Genomic DNA, 17,443 nt, shown 5'->3' on the forward strand with positions numbered 1-17,443 from the left:
CTAATACTGTTTCAGAAATAACTATAAAATTAATTTTGTAATTAAATAATTTTTTAAATATTAATCTAAACAGGAAACTTAGAGCATACCTGAAGAAATGAGAAAATAACACCCTTGAATGAACAACATGAGAGGGGGAGAGAGATAGGGATAGAATAATATAAAAATGAGATTGTGAGTCCCACAATTATATTAAAAAAAAGACTATAGGTTTGAATTTAATTATTCAAACTCTTCGGCCATAAGTTACAATTTTTTCTAAATTGAATCTTAGCCCTTCTTGTCTCTAATGTGCGTACTTCCTCCTTTTATACATAAAGAAATATCTTCTCTTTCTACATTCAACCAATGTAGGACCTAAAGAAAAAAAAAACCTTCCACCTCTTTTTTTTTCCTTCCACCTACTTTTTTTTGTTACTTACACACACATAAAATTATTTATATATTCTAAATTTTTAAATTATATCTTAAATAAATATTTCTCATGTAATTTTAAACCTAAATTTTTAATTCACTATTAAATGTCTAACGATATTATTATTTTTGAATAATCTCAAATAATATAAATTTCTATTATTATCAATTTTTTTATCCTCAGTAAAACCTGAATTCCACAAGTTCTTTATTATCTAAAAATCAAGATGTTACAATATGCAAATGCATAAATAATAATAACAACTCAACACCATCCACAGACCAGTTCTCATAACCAGAGAAACTGATACCAAATTTGTAATATCCTCCTTCTCTAATCCATAATTAACTCTAAATCTCAATTAATTAGGAGATTGGATTAAGGTAAAAAATAAGTTTTCAAATAAATGGTAAAGTTGAGATCCTAAGTTTTCAAAAGTAAAACCATTTCCAAAGATCTTGAAAGGAATAATTCAAAGTTTACAACTATGTGAAAGTATGAGATCATTTCAAGAATTAGTGCACTTTACTAAAGAGTTAGAAAACAAAGAGATTCTGTAAAATTTGAGGCGTGCGTTGTGGCTCATTGAACATGCACCGCGGCTCGTTCGTCTCTGTGCCACATACCGCAGCTCGTGGCACCATGTGCCATGGCGCATTACATGTTTTATGACAGTAAATTTTTACTGTTAGTTTGACAACATTCAAGGCAACTTCTGACCCCATTCCTCCATCCAACGTCCGATTGATGCGAACAAGGTGTCTACAAAAAGCTTTTTTCGAGCTCTAATTAATGGCTTTGATTTCATAACCAAACTATTACACATTAAAAATTTAGATACTCTTTTCAAAACTTATACTTTTATAACATTTTTCACAAACTAAATGTCCAAATCATTCACCAAAACCCAAGAGCTATTAACACCACTTATATTACATGCAATACACCAAAACTAACCTATGCAATGCACCACATCACATCAAACACTTATAATTCACAATTTCAATACTCAGCCCCTTAATTCAAAAACGTAAAAAGGGGAGTTTAATCACATATTTCATCAAATATTTCAAGAACATCTCACAATATGCCCAACTCTTACTTACATTAGTATTTTGGCCCTATTATGGATATCACATTTCACAACGCACTCTTTAAGGCCCAAACTACACTTACAACTCACAAAACGCATAATGCAAGTAAGAACCAAAATAAATTAATGCTAGTTGGCAATTTCAATCATCATATATACATAATTACTCAAAATGAAATAGGCTTACTATAGCAAGACAATCCTATGCCTCTAAATGTTTTCCTCTATCCGATCTCATTGAGCTATTCCTTATAATATTAAAGATAGTGGAGTGGGTACAACCACTCAGTAACCAAGGTTCAACTAACTCATACTAATGCATGTCAATTAATTTAAATGTAAGTAAAAAATTATAAAATAATTTCAGAACATGAATATGGTCAAGAGCATAACTCAACTATATAGTTCGCATCAATACACACACATGACATAGTGATAAATGACAATTCATAAAACGTGTTTCAAGAGTTTACAACCCCATTCTCATTTCACAATGATACAACTCATGTAATAATTAAACAAGTGCCACTTCATAAGGGACAAGGCTCTCATATATTTCATTTTACTAAGGTCACAATGTAGTAACCGTGTGCTTTTTCTCACTATATGCATGATCACACCTCCCTTATATTTTCCTTATTCCTCTGATATAAAACCATGGGCTATAGCACACTGGGAGAGTTTATAATCTGGGACTTCCCTAGCCTAAACACTTGTGAAGGATTACCCGACTAAGGTTTTCCTAACTCAGTTGTGAGACATAATTTTTCTTATTTTCTCACACTATGGGGTGTCATACTCTCTAGACTAGCTTCTTTATTTAACCAGTAGATAGTTAGCTAAGTTTGAGTCCCTCATTAAACTAATGGGACAGTCCCTCATTAAATAAGTGGGACAATATGAATATAAACAATACGGGCAAGGCATCAACTCAAATGGGAACCCTACTATGTGAATTTAAATCTTTACTCCTCTGCCTAAGCAAATTCCCACCTTTCAAGATCATGCGATACATGTTCATGCAATAATTCATAATATACTAGTATTCATTACACGAGCATGCATAGTAACATCATTGTACCCATTTCACACATGGTAATCAAATCAAGATACATAAGTCAATCATTGAACTCCTATTTACTCATTAAGCTCCTTAATAATATTGACATTCGTTTAACTTCTCATATTACACACAATCATATAACTCCATTCACACATAGTTATTGAACTCTATATTTTTATAATCATTGTACCTCACACATTCACAATCATTGAACTTCATACTTTCAAAATCATTGAACTTTATTTGATAACCACCTTATAGAGGGTTTTGCAAACAAAACATGTCACATTTACATTTCAATAAATCTCACATAATTCAATTATTAAATATTAATCAATAAACTAATAGCACACAAAAGCACGAGATAAAATTCTCTTAGTTACCTCAAACCTTTGAAAGGTCAAAGGTTTCACCTATCAAATACTATACTCTCAAAACTTTCAAGAAGCTTGAATGGTATCAAAATGATTACTCTACAAACATGTACAATATGATTCATCAATATCTAAATTTTGGATAGTTTCAACTATTAATTCAACTCTTCTTCACTCTCAAGACTCATACTCTACTCATATAAAAATACCCATAAAGTTTCTTAGCTTTCTTTAATCCTCATTAAAATTATTAAACTCTTTAATGGCTATTAATGGGACCACATTGTCCCTAACTAATATATTTATAGGAATTTCGCATATTTATTTCTTCTCGACTACCAATCATCATAAACTTATAAATATTAAGTTTTATTAACTCAATCTACTCCCATTAACTCTATTTAAATCAATAAGTTAGGACTTATAGTCTCTATGGACCAAAAATCATTATTATCAATCAAACTCTAACTTCTAATACTAAGAAAATGGAAGAAGGAAGGAAGATTTAGGTGCAGGAAGCTTACCTTTAATGTTTATGAGCTCTAAAATGCTCTAAATATTTAGATTCTTTAAGCCCTAACAGAGCATTTTCATCTCTCCTTCATATTTCTTTATTTCTCACTCTTTTTCTGCTTCATTTCGCGGCTATATTTTAATAGAAAAGTGACAATGCATTGTGATAGACACATAATACGCTGTGACACATGGCACAGAGAGCATCCTTCCAAGCGTGTCAGGACACACACACCGCAGCAGCTTGATCCACAAGTCGCAGCGCGTGGCACAAAACCTTACCCTTTAGATTTATTCCTTTTCTCATTCTCGGGTGACCCAATTCTCCCTTGAACTTGCTTCTAGGGCTGAAATTAAAATCAAACATGCTCGTTAGGCTCTTTGGCCATACACCTCTCCAACACACTTAATTAATCTAATCAGGCTTAAATAATTCGGTTTAAAATTGAAGATGTTACAAAAAGTAATCAATTCGACAAGATGGTGTCACACGAATCAAATTCACATCAACAAGATATAAATTTTATTTCTTGAATATCTAAAGTCTTTTTTATAAATAAAATAAAAGTCCATTGAAATTTATATTGTTCTATTTTATTTTCTCACCATTAAAATTTTTTAGCTATGGCTTTTTTCATTTATTAGAAGAGAGTCATATTTCTTTTGTCTATTCTCTTGTACATTAGAATCTATAAAGTTGTTATATAATTGCATTTGCATGCTTTAAATAAATAATATAATCATACTAAAATAATAAAATAATATATAAGTAACTAATATTAAATAAATAAAAAATAGTATAGAGGTTGAAGATTCTGCTTAACAAATTAAAAAAACTATTGTAGTAATATGCAATAGACTAATATTTTCAAAATTACAATATTTTACATCATGTATGATGAACTGGCACAGGGGATGAATTCTAGTTATTTTTAAAATTATACACTCTTTTTATATTTATTTTTATTTTATAGCACATTTCAATTTAAAAATTTTATTTTTGACCAAAAAGAATTTAAACATTTTATTAATTACACTTTTTAATTAAATTTTTTTTAGAACAAATTTATTAATTTTATTTTAAAATATTGTAAATGCCTTATATTTTTTGGCATCTTATTTTTGAAAGATAATATCTATATATTTTTGGAGGGAGGATGTAAATCATTTCCTTTTGCACATGCGCGCATGCTGATGCCTAGCTATTGTTTGGTCACGCCCAATTATATCCTAGATGGCATTGTGTTAACCTGCAAATATTATTATTGTAAATTTGTACAAATGTTTCATCACCATTTAAAAAGAATTAATTTAGGCCATGCGCGAAAATATGAGAGGAAACACTGGAGATAGGAGAAAAATAACTAATAAGAGCAAAGTTAACACGAGCACTACTAGGCGACTAACAAAGAAACATAAATAACACAGTAATTCTAAAGCTTGAACATAAATTAATCATATAATAGAAAGAAAGTTTAGTCATCAAGTGGGTACGGCAGCAAGCTGATGGAGAAAAGCCCTGAGATTGGTATCGGAAGCAGCAGCTTGTTTGATAGCCTCCTCGGCCACCTCCTTCCAGCTGCTAGCATTTGTCCTCACCTCTTTCCCTTTCTCCCCATTTCGAATCACCTCTTCCAAACACCTCATTATCTCTTCCCCTCCTGCTATCCCGCCGCCATCGTCCTCCTTCACCTTCACCCTCACCCCCGTCTTCCACACTTGCTCTATCAACTTGGCATTCGTGTTTTGATCTGCCCACTGAGGAAATGCCACCATTGGCATCCCCGCCACTAAACTCTCCAGAGTCGAATTCCACCCACAGTGCGACATGAAACACCCCACCGACTTGTGTGACAGCACCTCCACCTGCTTGCACCACTTCACTATCTTCCCTTTCTTCTCCATTTTCTCTATATACTCGCTCACCTTGTCTCTCTCTTTTTCTTCTCTTATTACCCACAAGAATGGATGCCCACTCTCCACCAATCCTCGTGCGATTTCCTGCATTTGCTTCTTTTGTAACACGCACAAACTCCCGAAAGACACGTAAATCACCGATGATTTTGGTTTTGAATTTAACCACTCCATGTAGTCATCACCGTCCTGGAATAAGTCCATGCCAAAGCATGCATCTGAAGGGTCTGTCCCGTTAGAAATACCAGATCGGACTAGCGGGCCGATTGGGATCATTCTCATCCCGTGATCGACACCTCTTAAGGCCTCGGCTTCTAGCTCCTCAAACGTGTTCACCAGCACTGTGGGATTGGGTTCTCTTCGAAGGACTTGGAAACCTCTGCCGATGACGTTACAGCGAAAGCGTAAACACCGGAATGGCTCGTGATAAACGACGGGAGCTCCCGCCATTCTAATCGCTGCAACCCCGGCAATTCTATAGAAAACCGTCGAGTTCTCTTCGAGTTTGCTCTTGATGTACCTGTCGTCTTTGAAGTAATAATAGTAGATGTTGAATACCGTAGCGGGCTGGATCCACAACAGGGCCGACGGAAGGTGAAGTCGACGCCCCACCTCTGCTGCCCAAGGAAGGAACAAAGTGTGCACCACACAGGTGAAAGGGTGGCCACCATCGTGTCCGGTGGAAGGTATGAGGTTGGAGAGAAACTCCGAGCCGTGACGTCGGAGCTGGGATAAGTAGTGCTTCATGCTAGCATTAAAATCGCCATGGCCTCCGTCGTCTTCGAAACCATGGCCGAAGCCATCAGAAAAGGTGGCGAAGGAGAGGCCCGGGAGGGTTGGTGTGTTGTCCATGCGACGGCGCATGTGGACAGTAGTGGCGAGGGTGACGAGGACGCCCATGTTAATGAGACGCTTGGCAAGCTGGAGCACAGGATTGAGGTGGCCTTGCGCCGGGTATGTGACTAGAAGAAAGTGATGTTGAACCATGGTCAGGGTAGTGCGTGAGAATGAGCTAATTGGAATCAAAGTCTTAGACACACACAAATGTATACATTGAGGGAGAAACGACGCTCGAGGTGAAATAATAAAGGGCAATAATTGGATTCATAAGAAGGAAATTAATTTGTAGCTAGCTTGCCAGTATAGTTTTAGCTGTCAAAAACAAAATTGAAAACGGAAACGTATTCAAATTTTGATTTAGAAACATCCTATCTAGCATAGATGATGGGAGGCGTGTTAAGTACGCAGAATGAACTTGAAAGATACGGGTGAACCTGAGCAATTAATATGAAGACCACGAGAAGATTAATCACTCACGCGTGCTGGGAGGAGAGTGTATTTGGGCGGGTGCTGGGAGCGCCACGTTTGGGAGGTCAGATAAAGGGAAAATTGTGCTCATACTTCGACAATGAAGGTCAGAAGGAGTTGGTGTATATTTTGCAAACACAGCCTGTCAAATTTAAAATTTCAAATGGAATCATATTTAAAAATGTTTTAAATAAAATCTGATTTATCGGGAACATCCTATCTGAATCAGAAGTAGCAAGGCCTATGCTTATCACATATATGTAGCCCAATGTGATCACATAAAAGATGCAAAATCTTTTAAACTTTTGAGTGCAGGAATGTAACAATATATTCTCCTTTTAGTTCTATTAACAAAATATAAGATATTACCTATTGCTATTTGTCTTTATTATAGGATCCCTTATATATAAAATTTAATGAAACATTTATAATGAAAATTAAAAAGGAAAAATATGATTAAAGAACATGAAAGTAATTAATTTAATATCAAATAAGTACCAAAAGATTCTAAAATACTACTATAGGATTGGGGGATTGATTTGAAAATAATTTTAGATGAAAAGACTATAATAGTATCCCTGCTTTTCTTTTTATTAAAAAAACTTCTCAACTATTGAATGTTTTTTTATTAAATGTGAATAAGTATTTATTAACTAATGACTACTTATTAAAACATGATCTATACTTTCTCTTTCCACAATCAAGTTATTTCAAATTCTTAAACTTTTCAATTAATGAATGGCTTCTTGTTAAATATAAATAAAAAATTATTAATTAACGAATGATTATTTATTAAAAAATTATTTACACTTATCCTTTCACACAACCCAATTCTTTTGAATTATTAATTCACAAATAGTTGCTTGTCAATTAATTAAAGAGTGCTATAATCTTTTTATATTATTCAAAAATATTTTCAAATCAGTCCCTAATCCTGCAGTAATAATATTTTAGAATATTTTCGTTCCTGTGGCAGTTAATATTAAATACCATTAGTGATCCTTGAATGATATTTTTTCTACTAAAAAATATCCTTGTCTTTTTATAATATCTTTTCCACCTTTTTCCACCGAGATATACTAATAATCGATCAAAGGTTTAATTTGAAAAGTTGTAAAGTATTTAATAGTTAACAAACTTTAAATAATTTATTTAATCTTAAGAAAATAGATAACAGGACGTTGTAGATGATGAATGGTGATTGTTAGGATTGTATATTAAAAATCTAATCGTTAGGGAAAAAGTATCGACATACTCCTTCTGGTTCTACTTATAAGACACTTTTTACATATAATTTTTGATCTAAAATATAAGATACTTTACAATAATTAAACTATTTTTTTAATTTTATCCCTTCTTAATTAGCGTAAAAATATTTAATATAGTTGTATTATTATTTAAAGTTAATAATAAAAATAAAAGTACATCTAACTTTTTTATGATATTAAGAAGAAAACTAACTTTTCTTAATATACATGAAATGTAATATCCTGAATTTTTATTGAGTCTAAAATAGTAAAACAATATATATATATATATATATATAATAACTAAAGTAATTAAATTTAATAAATGTTTGAAACTAACTTATTAATATATATATATATATAACATTAAAAGTCAAATAATTTTGTTATGTTTTAAAAGATATCAGATTATCCTAGAATTATCTTTAAAGATTGTATAAAATAATAATAATTAAAAAAATTAAGTTAATGTTTGCAAACTGGTGAGTCTATATTTATAACCTAGCAAAACCCTACATCTCTATTTATTTTAGTCTTTCTCATTCATCCTGTATTGGTGGCCATGTACTATAGAAATTTTAAAAGGTAACTCTTCAATTTTCGTCCATTTTCTTCCCTCTCTCACTTGTGATTTCTTTCTTTACATGCCTCCTCTTTATTGGTCAGCTAACAACCTTCAACTTCATATATATTAAAATATTCCTTTTACGATCACAGTATATTCTCATATGCTTTCTTCAATGCGTCCTTTTTCTTATCCAAAAAACATAATTCAAATGCAATCACATTTTTTTATTAATTATATTTCTATATATTAGTTATATATGAATACGCACAGCACCTTTTTTCATGGACACTTTTGTTGTTCTCCTTTGAGACTCTTGTCCTTTCATGATTCATCAATTATCCTATTTTCCTATATGTCTTTGTATTAAAATTCGATTCCAGTGTACACAAATAACATAAATGGCTCCTTAAGTATCTCCTTGTAAATTTTTATGCATTAGGTATAATTATATTATAACATACTTAATGGTCTCTTAGTATTAATTTCAACCTATGCCATGATTTCATGCCACGTCCGGTGCCCCTTTTTTTTTTTAATATTGCCAACACATAATATAAAGTTATTATGATGATTCACGCACACATACACATACTAGGAATTTATAATGAAACTTAAAATTTATGAATTCCGAAAATTATAGTGAGGATTAGCATAAAACTTGTTTACTCCACTGAATTAATGAAATTATAAATGAATATGAAATCAAAAGAGCAGTTCGGGTTCTTAAAGGGTGACTTTAAGGTCCTAGAGCAATTTTAGAGTGACCCTAGAATAGTTTAAGGTAATATTTAGTAAATTTAAATGGTCTCTTAATATTTTTGTGTGCATGTGAATTTTGTAGACTTTCACAAAGAGCTTGTATTTGTTTGGATTTTTATTGTGGGACTACTTGTTAGCTCAAAAAGAACAAGTAACTCGGGGTTTTTTTCATATGTGTGCAAGCTGTGTGTTTGATAATGAATGCGTATGATCATAAATTTAATTGTAGAAAATTTATATATTATTTAAATCCTATTAAGCATGCTTGTAGCTCGGTTATATATTATTAGTGTTTCTTTTCAAGTATGCTTGTAAATGCAGATTAAGAAATTTTATTTGATGGAAATGGTATGTATTATTTAAGAGTGATTTATTTCCTTCAAGCATACTTGTACATTGAGTTGATTGAATGAAATAAGTCTATTCCTTTTCAAGCATGCTTGTACACAATGTAATTTCCGTTTATGTGCAATATGCATCGGGGGATGGGTTGAAGAGGAGATGATAATGTTAATACATATATGATTCAATAACCATGAGGTTTACCTCTACTATGAGCACAATAGTTGGCCCTTTTTCAAAGCCCTGTGCCTCAATACTTGCCTGGTCGGGTTTGTAAATGGGGAATATGGGACAGTGTCACCTCCTGGTTGGTGTTTTTCAAGGAAGGGAGCCATGGTCTAGGCTTGGGCTCTGTACCTTTGGCCGAGTACATTTCAAGCACTGGTGAAGCCTAGTCAGTCCAGCATGTCGGCCAGATCATATTTAAGCTTGTGGTTCTAATCAGCAGAATAAGGATGGATGGAGTAAGAAGGGAGATTTTTGGTACTACATATTGACATTTTATGAGCTATTTCCTATGAAATTCTTATGTTATAATTGAACGATTCTTATGAACTCACTTGTATATTGGTTGTATAATTGGGTGATTGTAATTTAAACATGTATGGTTAAACTTTGGGTTACTGAGATATTAGTGCTCACCCCTTTTTTAACATTTTCTAGGTGAAGGCCTAAGTAAGAATCAAAGAAAGGCACCAAAGGAGTGAGCCTTTGGCTCTTATATTCCTTGCAGTACATACAGGATTATATTTATTTTTTGCCGTGACTAAGGGATCTTTTGTCATTTTAGACCATATTTCTTTCTTTCTATTTGCTTTTAGTTATTGGACGGTAGTTTACCATAAACTGGCTTGGATTAACATTTTTAGTTAGTTATATTTTAAATTATTATGAATAAAAAAAAGTATGCTTTGAATTAAATAAAGTGGGCATAGCCTTTGGTGTTCGATAATTGTTTGCTAAGTGTCTAGATAGTAGGACAAGGTCTTACATAAAACGTAGAGCCGACAATTAGGGCCAAACCTAACAGGCTAGTTCGAACCCGCTCGAAAAAATTTAGGACCGGACTTGGCTATATAGACTTTTTTAAGAGGTATGATACTTTAAGTCCAACCCAAATTGAGGCCAACTTGAATAAGCTTGATCCTTGAAATTTCTGGGTGTATGTATAAGTAGAGTAGGTAATTTTGACTAAGCCCGACGGGCCAAAAAAAGTTAGTGCCGAGCTTGGTTATATAAGTTTTTTAAGAAGATCGAATACTTTAAGCCCAGCCCGAATAAGCTTGGCCCACCTGAATTATTGACTCTAATAAAACAGTTGAAATTATCTTATTTTAAGGACTGAAGGGAGTATTAACTTTCATGAAATTGAACATGTAATGACAATATTTTTAATATGTTCATAATTTTTTAGATCACTATGAATGCGAACAATATGTTTTTTTAGCTTGACACATAGTATCTTTTAGGTGCCATTTGCTTACTATAACGAAATAGAATGGAATAAAAAAATAAAAATAAAAATAAAATGATTGAAAGGGATAGGTGAGCATATTTATAAAGGGAAGGGGTAATCTAGTCTAAGGGGTTGGAAATCATAATTGATGAGATTTTTGGAGGGTGTGATGATTTTTACATTTGTAAAGTATATTAATGAATTTTATTATGCTTATCATGGAGAAAAAGGTGATTTAGATCATTTTTATTAAGATTTTTTTCAATTCATTTCATTCCATTCCATTCTAGTAACTAAATAGGACTTTGCATTATACATTTTTACAATTAGAATGTTTAAAATTTGTTGGATGAATATAAAATTGGGCTAAGGTCACTTTTGTCATGAACTTTTTTTTGGCACCCTGACATATTCTAAATGTTTAACGTGTCCATAGACTCTAAGAAAAAAGTTTGAAAAATAAAAATAACCCTTGATCTTTGTAAAAAAAATTTAAAAAATATAAATGGTGGTATCCATAAGCTCTAAAGGTAAAGTTCAAGAGCAAAAGTAACCCTTAACCCTACAAAATTTATTACATTTTCTATTTGAGCAAGTATAAATTCAATATCATTTTGGCTACATTTTGAATTTTGACCGCCCAACAATAACATATAAATTGTAACGATATTATTCAAATATACTTTCTTTGATCCTATTAATGAGGAGAGAATGAAGACTTTTTTATCCTATTTATAAGTCACCTAATTAAAGAGAAAAAAATGTATTGTAAGAATATGTACATTTAAAAAAGACAAATTTAAGAAATTACTAAAATTTTAGACAGGCTTAATGATTTTAAAATTTTTATTAATTCTAATAAAATACATTAAAAATACTTTATAAACAAGACCAAAATGAGTAAATAGTAAAAGCTCCCAAAAACATAATAACTTGTTAATAGTCGGACCATTGAATAGGTTATAAAATGAATGAACTCATTATGGGTTCTGAGTGTCTATCCTATCATTATCATAAGAAAGTAACATGTCAATAAAAATAATATTTAATCAAGTTAATGAAATTTTCATTAGTCATTATCTTAATGCCAGTGAGTTATTATTTGATATTTATATAAATTCATTTTTCATTTTATGATATTTATGTAAATTCCTTTTTCATCTTAAAAATAAAAATTACTAGAACATTTGGGTAAATCGTGTCAGGGTAAAGGAAAAAATAATTAAAACGGACAGCTGGCTCAACTAGAAATATAGTGAACCAATGCCTAATCTGGTCGGAGACGGGGGTTGCGGGTAAGGACTAGGAAAGCCGTTTAAGGAATCGGTCATCCAGTGCAAACTGCAAAGTGATAAAATTAGCTAATTGATCGCAGCATTGGTCTGGGATACTTATTTTATTTCAGTTCTAACAAGCATAATTGTCAAAACTCTCTAATTGACTTTATAAATTTAACATATTTATATTTTCAACTTATAAAATCGTGTCAACTCACTCATAAACTCTAATTAGATATAAATTTGATTAAACTCACAAGTTTACCGTTTTTTACGTTTTTAATTTATAAAATCATGTTAACTAATTCATAAATTTAAACTTGATGTAAGTTTAATTAAACTTATTAAGCTTGTCAATCTTTTTTGAATTAAATGAATTAAGTATATACTATAAAAAATTCAGTTCATAAAAGTTACAAGACTTGATTCAAAAAAAGAATTTGAAATGCAAAAATTAATATTAATAAAAAAAATAAAAATACCAAAAGTCAGTTTCTCTATTTTAAAATTTTTATGTCTTATATATGATAATTTATCCAAGTAGATGGATTTAATTTAATAATTTATATTTTAATATATTTAAATTAAATTACAGTGATATTTTAATGGTTATTTGTTAATAAAGATAAACTTTTATAAATTATGATCTGAATTTGCGATTTGAGTTTAAATTTCTATCACGAATTTATTTAAACTCATAAATTTAAGAACCTTAAATTAACGAGTCATGTTGTTTTTTGTATTTTTAAAGAGTGAAAAAAAAATGTTGATATTGAAAATTGAAATCTAATCCGCCTTCCAACGCGAGGATCCCGGCAACATGTGCGAAACATGTGGATACAGAAAGTTAACTCTAATTCTAAGTATACTTAAAAATAATCTATTTTATCACGGTAGTTAATTAAGCCAATCAGTACAGCTGAGAATTTGCTCACTTTTGTTTATTTATCACGACACTGTCCTGTTGCGATGATGAGCAAGTCAAACAACTATTCGTTCCTAAAAGCTTGGATCCAGATGCAAGGAAAAAAAAAATCTGAGGAGACAATACTCAGACTAACTCGTGCGTTTTGGTCCAACTTTTCTTCAAGCATCTCCTCAAACTTGAATAATACTGCGAAGTGTAGACCTTCCATCTCGGAAAATACGCGGATTGGAATGTTGTCCACGCAAACCCAGGCTGGCCTTTACGATACAACACTCGAGTTGGGCCTGGTGTCATGTCCTGGATAAGCTAGCCCCAATTAGTTCGCCATTAGATGCTACCCCAACTCTGTCTTTGTGATACACAAATCGATGCTAGTTTATGTTTATCAATGCTAAATAACAAACCGGAACAGTCACACATGGGCATCTCTCACCATCAATCCCACACGCTCACTCCAATCACTATTACACCCAACCCACGGTTATGGTACTTGGTTTTCGGTCTCCCACGCCTCCAATTTTCATGACAAATATGCATTGCCGTTGTTTTGTAAATTATGTTTTCAGATTAAACGAAAAATTTATCCTTAAAACTTTTTCACCAAATGCAATTGGTATTCAGAAGTTTTAAAAAGTGCAATGTTTTTTTTTTTTATATTTTCAAAGGCAGTGCACTATGATCCACAATTAACAGATCCCAAACGTCGTTAACTTTGTGATTTTTTTACTTTTCTGTGCTTTGCTGGCAGCCATGTGGGATACACGTGTTATGGTTTTTTGACCTTCCCATCTTCAATTTGTTTACTCCTTCCTTCCTTTTTCCCCCTTCTTTCACGATTATCAATTCGTCATTCTCCTCTACTTGCTATCAGACAAACAAACCAAAAATGCACTGACAAAATCCACCTATCGAACAAAAGAACCCGGGCGGAAAAGAACAAGTGAACAAACAAAATCGAACCAGAAATCAAAATATATAGGTCATCATCGCCGTTCTTGCAATCAAACCAAAAACCAGAAATCGAAATCAAACCATAAAATAGAAATCAAAATCAAATTGAAAACTAGTAGACCATGAAATCAAACCCATTGATGCTCCAAGCTTTCAGATCAAAGCCATAAACCAAATTGCTTCCCAGAAGCCAAAACCCGAAGGGGCAGATGAAGCTCAAGGATCCCCAACCTATAAACCAAATCAAACCCAAAAATCAGATCAATCCCCCTCACTCTCTGGTTCCTCCCGAATTCAGATTTTGCGTGGCCGTTTTGACCTCACACTTTTGCCTTCAATTCTTGATATCCTATTACAAAGCCATGGTGAACTGTGTTTGGATTTTCAGAGTCTTCTGTACTTGAGTAATTCGTGGGATTTTGAGCTTTTGGATAGAGTCGGTAATTTGAACAGATTGAACTTATTTAAATCGAGCTTAAAATATTATATTATCTAAACAGAGTCCATATAATCAAACCTAACTCTAATTTTTTTTTAGTTGGGTTCAGCTGACCCATCAAACCGATCAAGATGACCAACCATACATACATAGAGTCGATAATTTCAGCTACCAAACTCATTGAAATTAAATTTAAAATATCCTACCTTTCTAAAAAAACATAACTAAGGAATTGAAGAAAGATAAAGGGAGCTTCCCCCCGCCCCCTTTTTTTTTTATTTTTTGAAAACATGCAAGGCTGCCAACAATACATAGCTTAAGTGGACATAACCGCCTAAATTTAGTGAAATTAACTAATGGTCAAACATTTACATGTGTTAAAATTAAATGATATTACACTGTTTTTAAAATATTAGACAGAATATTACATTTTTTTTAAACTTTTGAATGCCAATTGCACCTAGCAAAAATTCAGGGACATATTTACTCTTTGACCCTGATGTTTCTGCAGGAATGAACAATCAAATTCCGTAAGCTAACCTAACCCGTACGTTTATGGTTCGGCGCGGAAACTAAGAGAGACGGGCGGATAACAATGTTTTACCTATACGCATATAAAGGCCAGTTTCCTGTGCGTATAAATGTCGGTCACGTTTATTTATTTTCTATTTTTTCTACTCCTTTTAATCTTAATGCCTACCATTATTTAGATGGCATCAGCCAGTCACCTGTGGAAGAAGTTCCGGTCCCACTAACAAACAAAGATTTTCCCATTGGACCCTCCATTTCCTCAACGGAAACTCTGGTCATTATTCTTTCAAATTAATACATACAAAAACGGTTGCGTCGCTCCTGTCTGTCCAACAACTGTGGTCCTCCCGTTTCCTAAGTTTCCAGGCTTTGTTCGTCTATTCTTCAGTTCGTCATTGTAACTATTACTTTTGCCAAACCAAAAATATGATGATAATATTGCCAATACCCTTTTCCCTCCACGGACAAATTCACGTTTTCCCCTCCATTTTTCCTAGTTTGAAAATGAAATCCATGGCTTGACAAATTCACATCAAGCCATTGTCTTTTTTTGTGTGTATTGATTCCCATTCACAAATTGCGCTATTCGATTAATGTCGTTCTCTTCCGAAACCTCGTTGTGTCCTCCTGTACATTACCGAAATTTTTATTGCTTTTTTTCTTTTTTCGGTGTGATTAAAAAAAGGAATTAAACTTTGAAATAAAAGAAACACAAAGATCGTTTCCGGTTTGGTTGCTGTCTCTCTCTCCACTCCGATCCATGCTGAGCTAGCTGAGCCAGAACCAGCAGCATCCTTCTTTACTCGGCCCTGCCCATTCCAATGCTCTTCACCACAGCGTTTCTAATGGCTTCCGTCTGTATACAAGGACCATTCGGCTCTATTCCAGACATGTAATTCTTCACCTCCTTCTTTATCATCTCTTGCATCGCCGCCAAAAACTCGGCGCTGAAGAATTGTTTCTCCCAACCAAACTGAACACATCTCTGGCTCTGACTGGTGGGAGCTGGAAAACGCACTTGCTGTATTGATGCTCCTACAGATAGTACGGTAGGTGCTGGCGATGGTGGACTTGGTGGTAACTGGGTCGAGCTGATAGGCTGATTTGATCCGGATCCATGGTTGGAGACCTCGTGCGAATTGGATCCAGGCAGCGATAGGCATAGTGATGTAGGTGGATCGGGGGCGGAAGGGGCGGTTTCTGGTTGTTGGACGCAGGGGACGGGGGCAACGTTCCTCGCAAAGGGTCTGCAAACCCGCGTGGGAGACATAGCGGGCAAACTGGTATCGCTCAAATCGGATCCGGAGGGGCTACTCGGGCTCAAGTAAAATCCGGAGACGGATGGGGCGGCACCGACACTGGCAGATCTTTTGAGAGGTTGGTGGTCATTGGATTCGGGATTGAAAGGATCGGAGATGGCGGAGCATTTCCTCTTGAGAGTGGAATTCCAGTGGTTTTTGATGGCGTTGTCGGTGCGACCGTGGAGCAAGCGAGCGATTGTGGCCCACTTGTTGCCGAACCTGGCGTGCGCTCTCATGATAGTATCGTCCTCCTCGGGCGTGAAAGGCCGGTGCTCGACGTTGGGAGAGAGCTGATTGCACCACCGCAAACGGCAGGACTTGCCGGATCGACCGGGAATGGACTTGCTGATTAGAGACCAGTTTCTAGGACCGTAACTCTGAACGAGTCTCTGCAAGGCTTCATCTTCCTCGGGACTCCACGGGCCTTTAATACGATCAACGTCTTTCTTGAGGGAAGCCATGGAAATGAAAAGCAGGATGGGAGGCAACACCACTGCTCAATGGCTCTCCAGCTGGGCTTGGTGATATCTAAAATACCGAAACGGGGAGGGAAAAACAAAGAAGAAAATGAATAATTAGTTTACGGGGCATGAAAACGGGATCAAAAATCATAAGATTAAGCAAGAGAAGGATAGTCGAAACTCGAACAGAGAAAGGAGATAATTTATATAGGAAGGGGATAGGGATGACTGGTTGAACCGGTTGGGGTGAGGAGTGACGAGGATTGCTCAAGGCAAGTCAGTTAATATAGGATACAGCTGTCACGATGACACGCGTCAAACTGGAGTCTGTGAGAGCTACACGTATGGTCACACTCTCGGCGCCCATTAATAAGTGGTTGTTCTTCTTCCTTCTCTCCCCCGTTCATCAAAATATCTCTTTTCTTCCCGATCACGCTTTTCGTCCTTCCCCCTGTTTTCTTTTTCTTTTTTGTTTTCTCGGCTATTCATATCAAGCACTTTTT

General features: G+C 34.0%; 1 protein-coding gene and 1 pseudogene across 1 annotated transcript; both read right to left on the reverse strand.

Moving 5' to 3' along the window:
* Positions 1-4,847: 4,847 nt before the first annotated feature.
* Positions 4,848-6,393, reverse strand: LOC129299709 (UDP-glycosyltransferase 75C1-like; annotated as a pseudogene).
* Positions 6,394-15,432: 9,039 nt separating this feature from the next.
* LOC129298783 (transcription factor MYB44-like) lies at positions 15,433-17,165 on the reverse strand. The gene has a single exon (XM_054937223.1). It carries the CDS (start codon positions 16,938-16,940, stop codon positions 15,978-15,980), a length of 963 nt encoding a protein of 320 aa, XP_054793198.1. The 5' UTR covers positions 16,941-17,165; the 3' UTR covers positions 15,433-15,977.
* Positions 17,166-17,443: the final 278 nt, after the last annotated feature.

This window comes from Prosopis cineraria, unplaced genomic scaffold (assembly GCF_029017545.1).
Source record: "Prosopis cineraria cultivar Desert tree isolate PC_DT_omini unplaced genomic scaffold, ASM2901754v1 PC2, whole genome shotgun sequence".
NCBI classification, from domain to species: Eukaryota; Viridiplantae; Streptophyta; class Magnoliopsida; order Fabales; family Fabaceae; genus Prosopis; species Prosopis cineraria.

Bases quoted from the DNA above. Each gene is read 5' to 3' on its own strand.
- LOC129298783 (XM_054937223.1), bottom strand. From the start codon at position 16,940: ATGGCTTCCCTCAAGAAAGACGTTGATCGTATTAAAGGCCCGTGGAGT.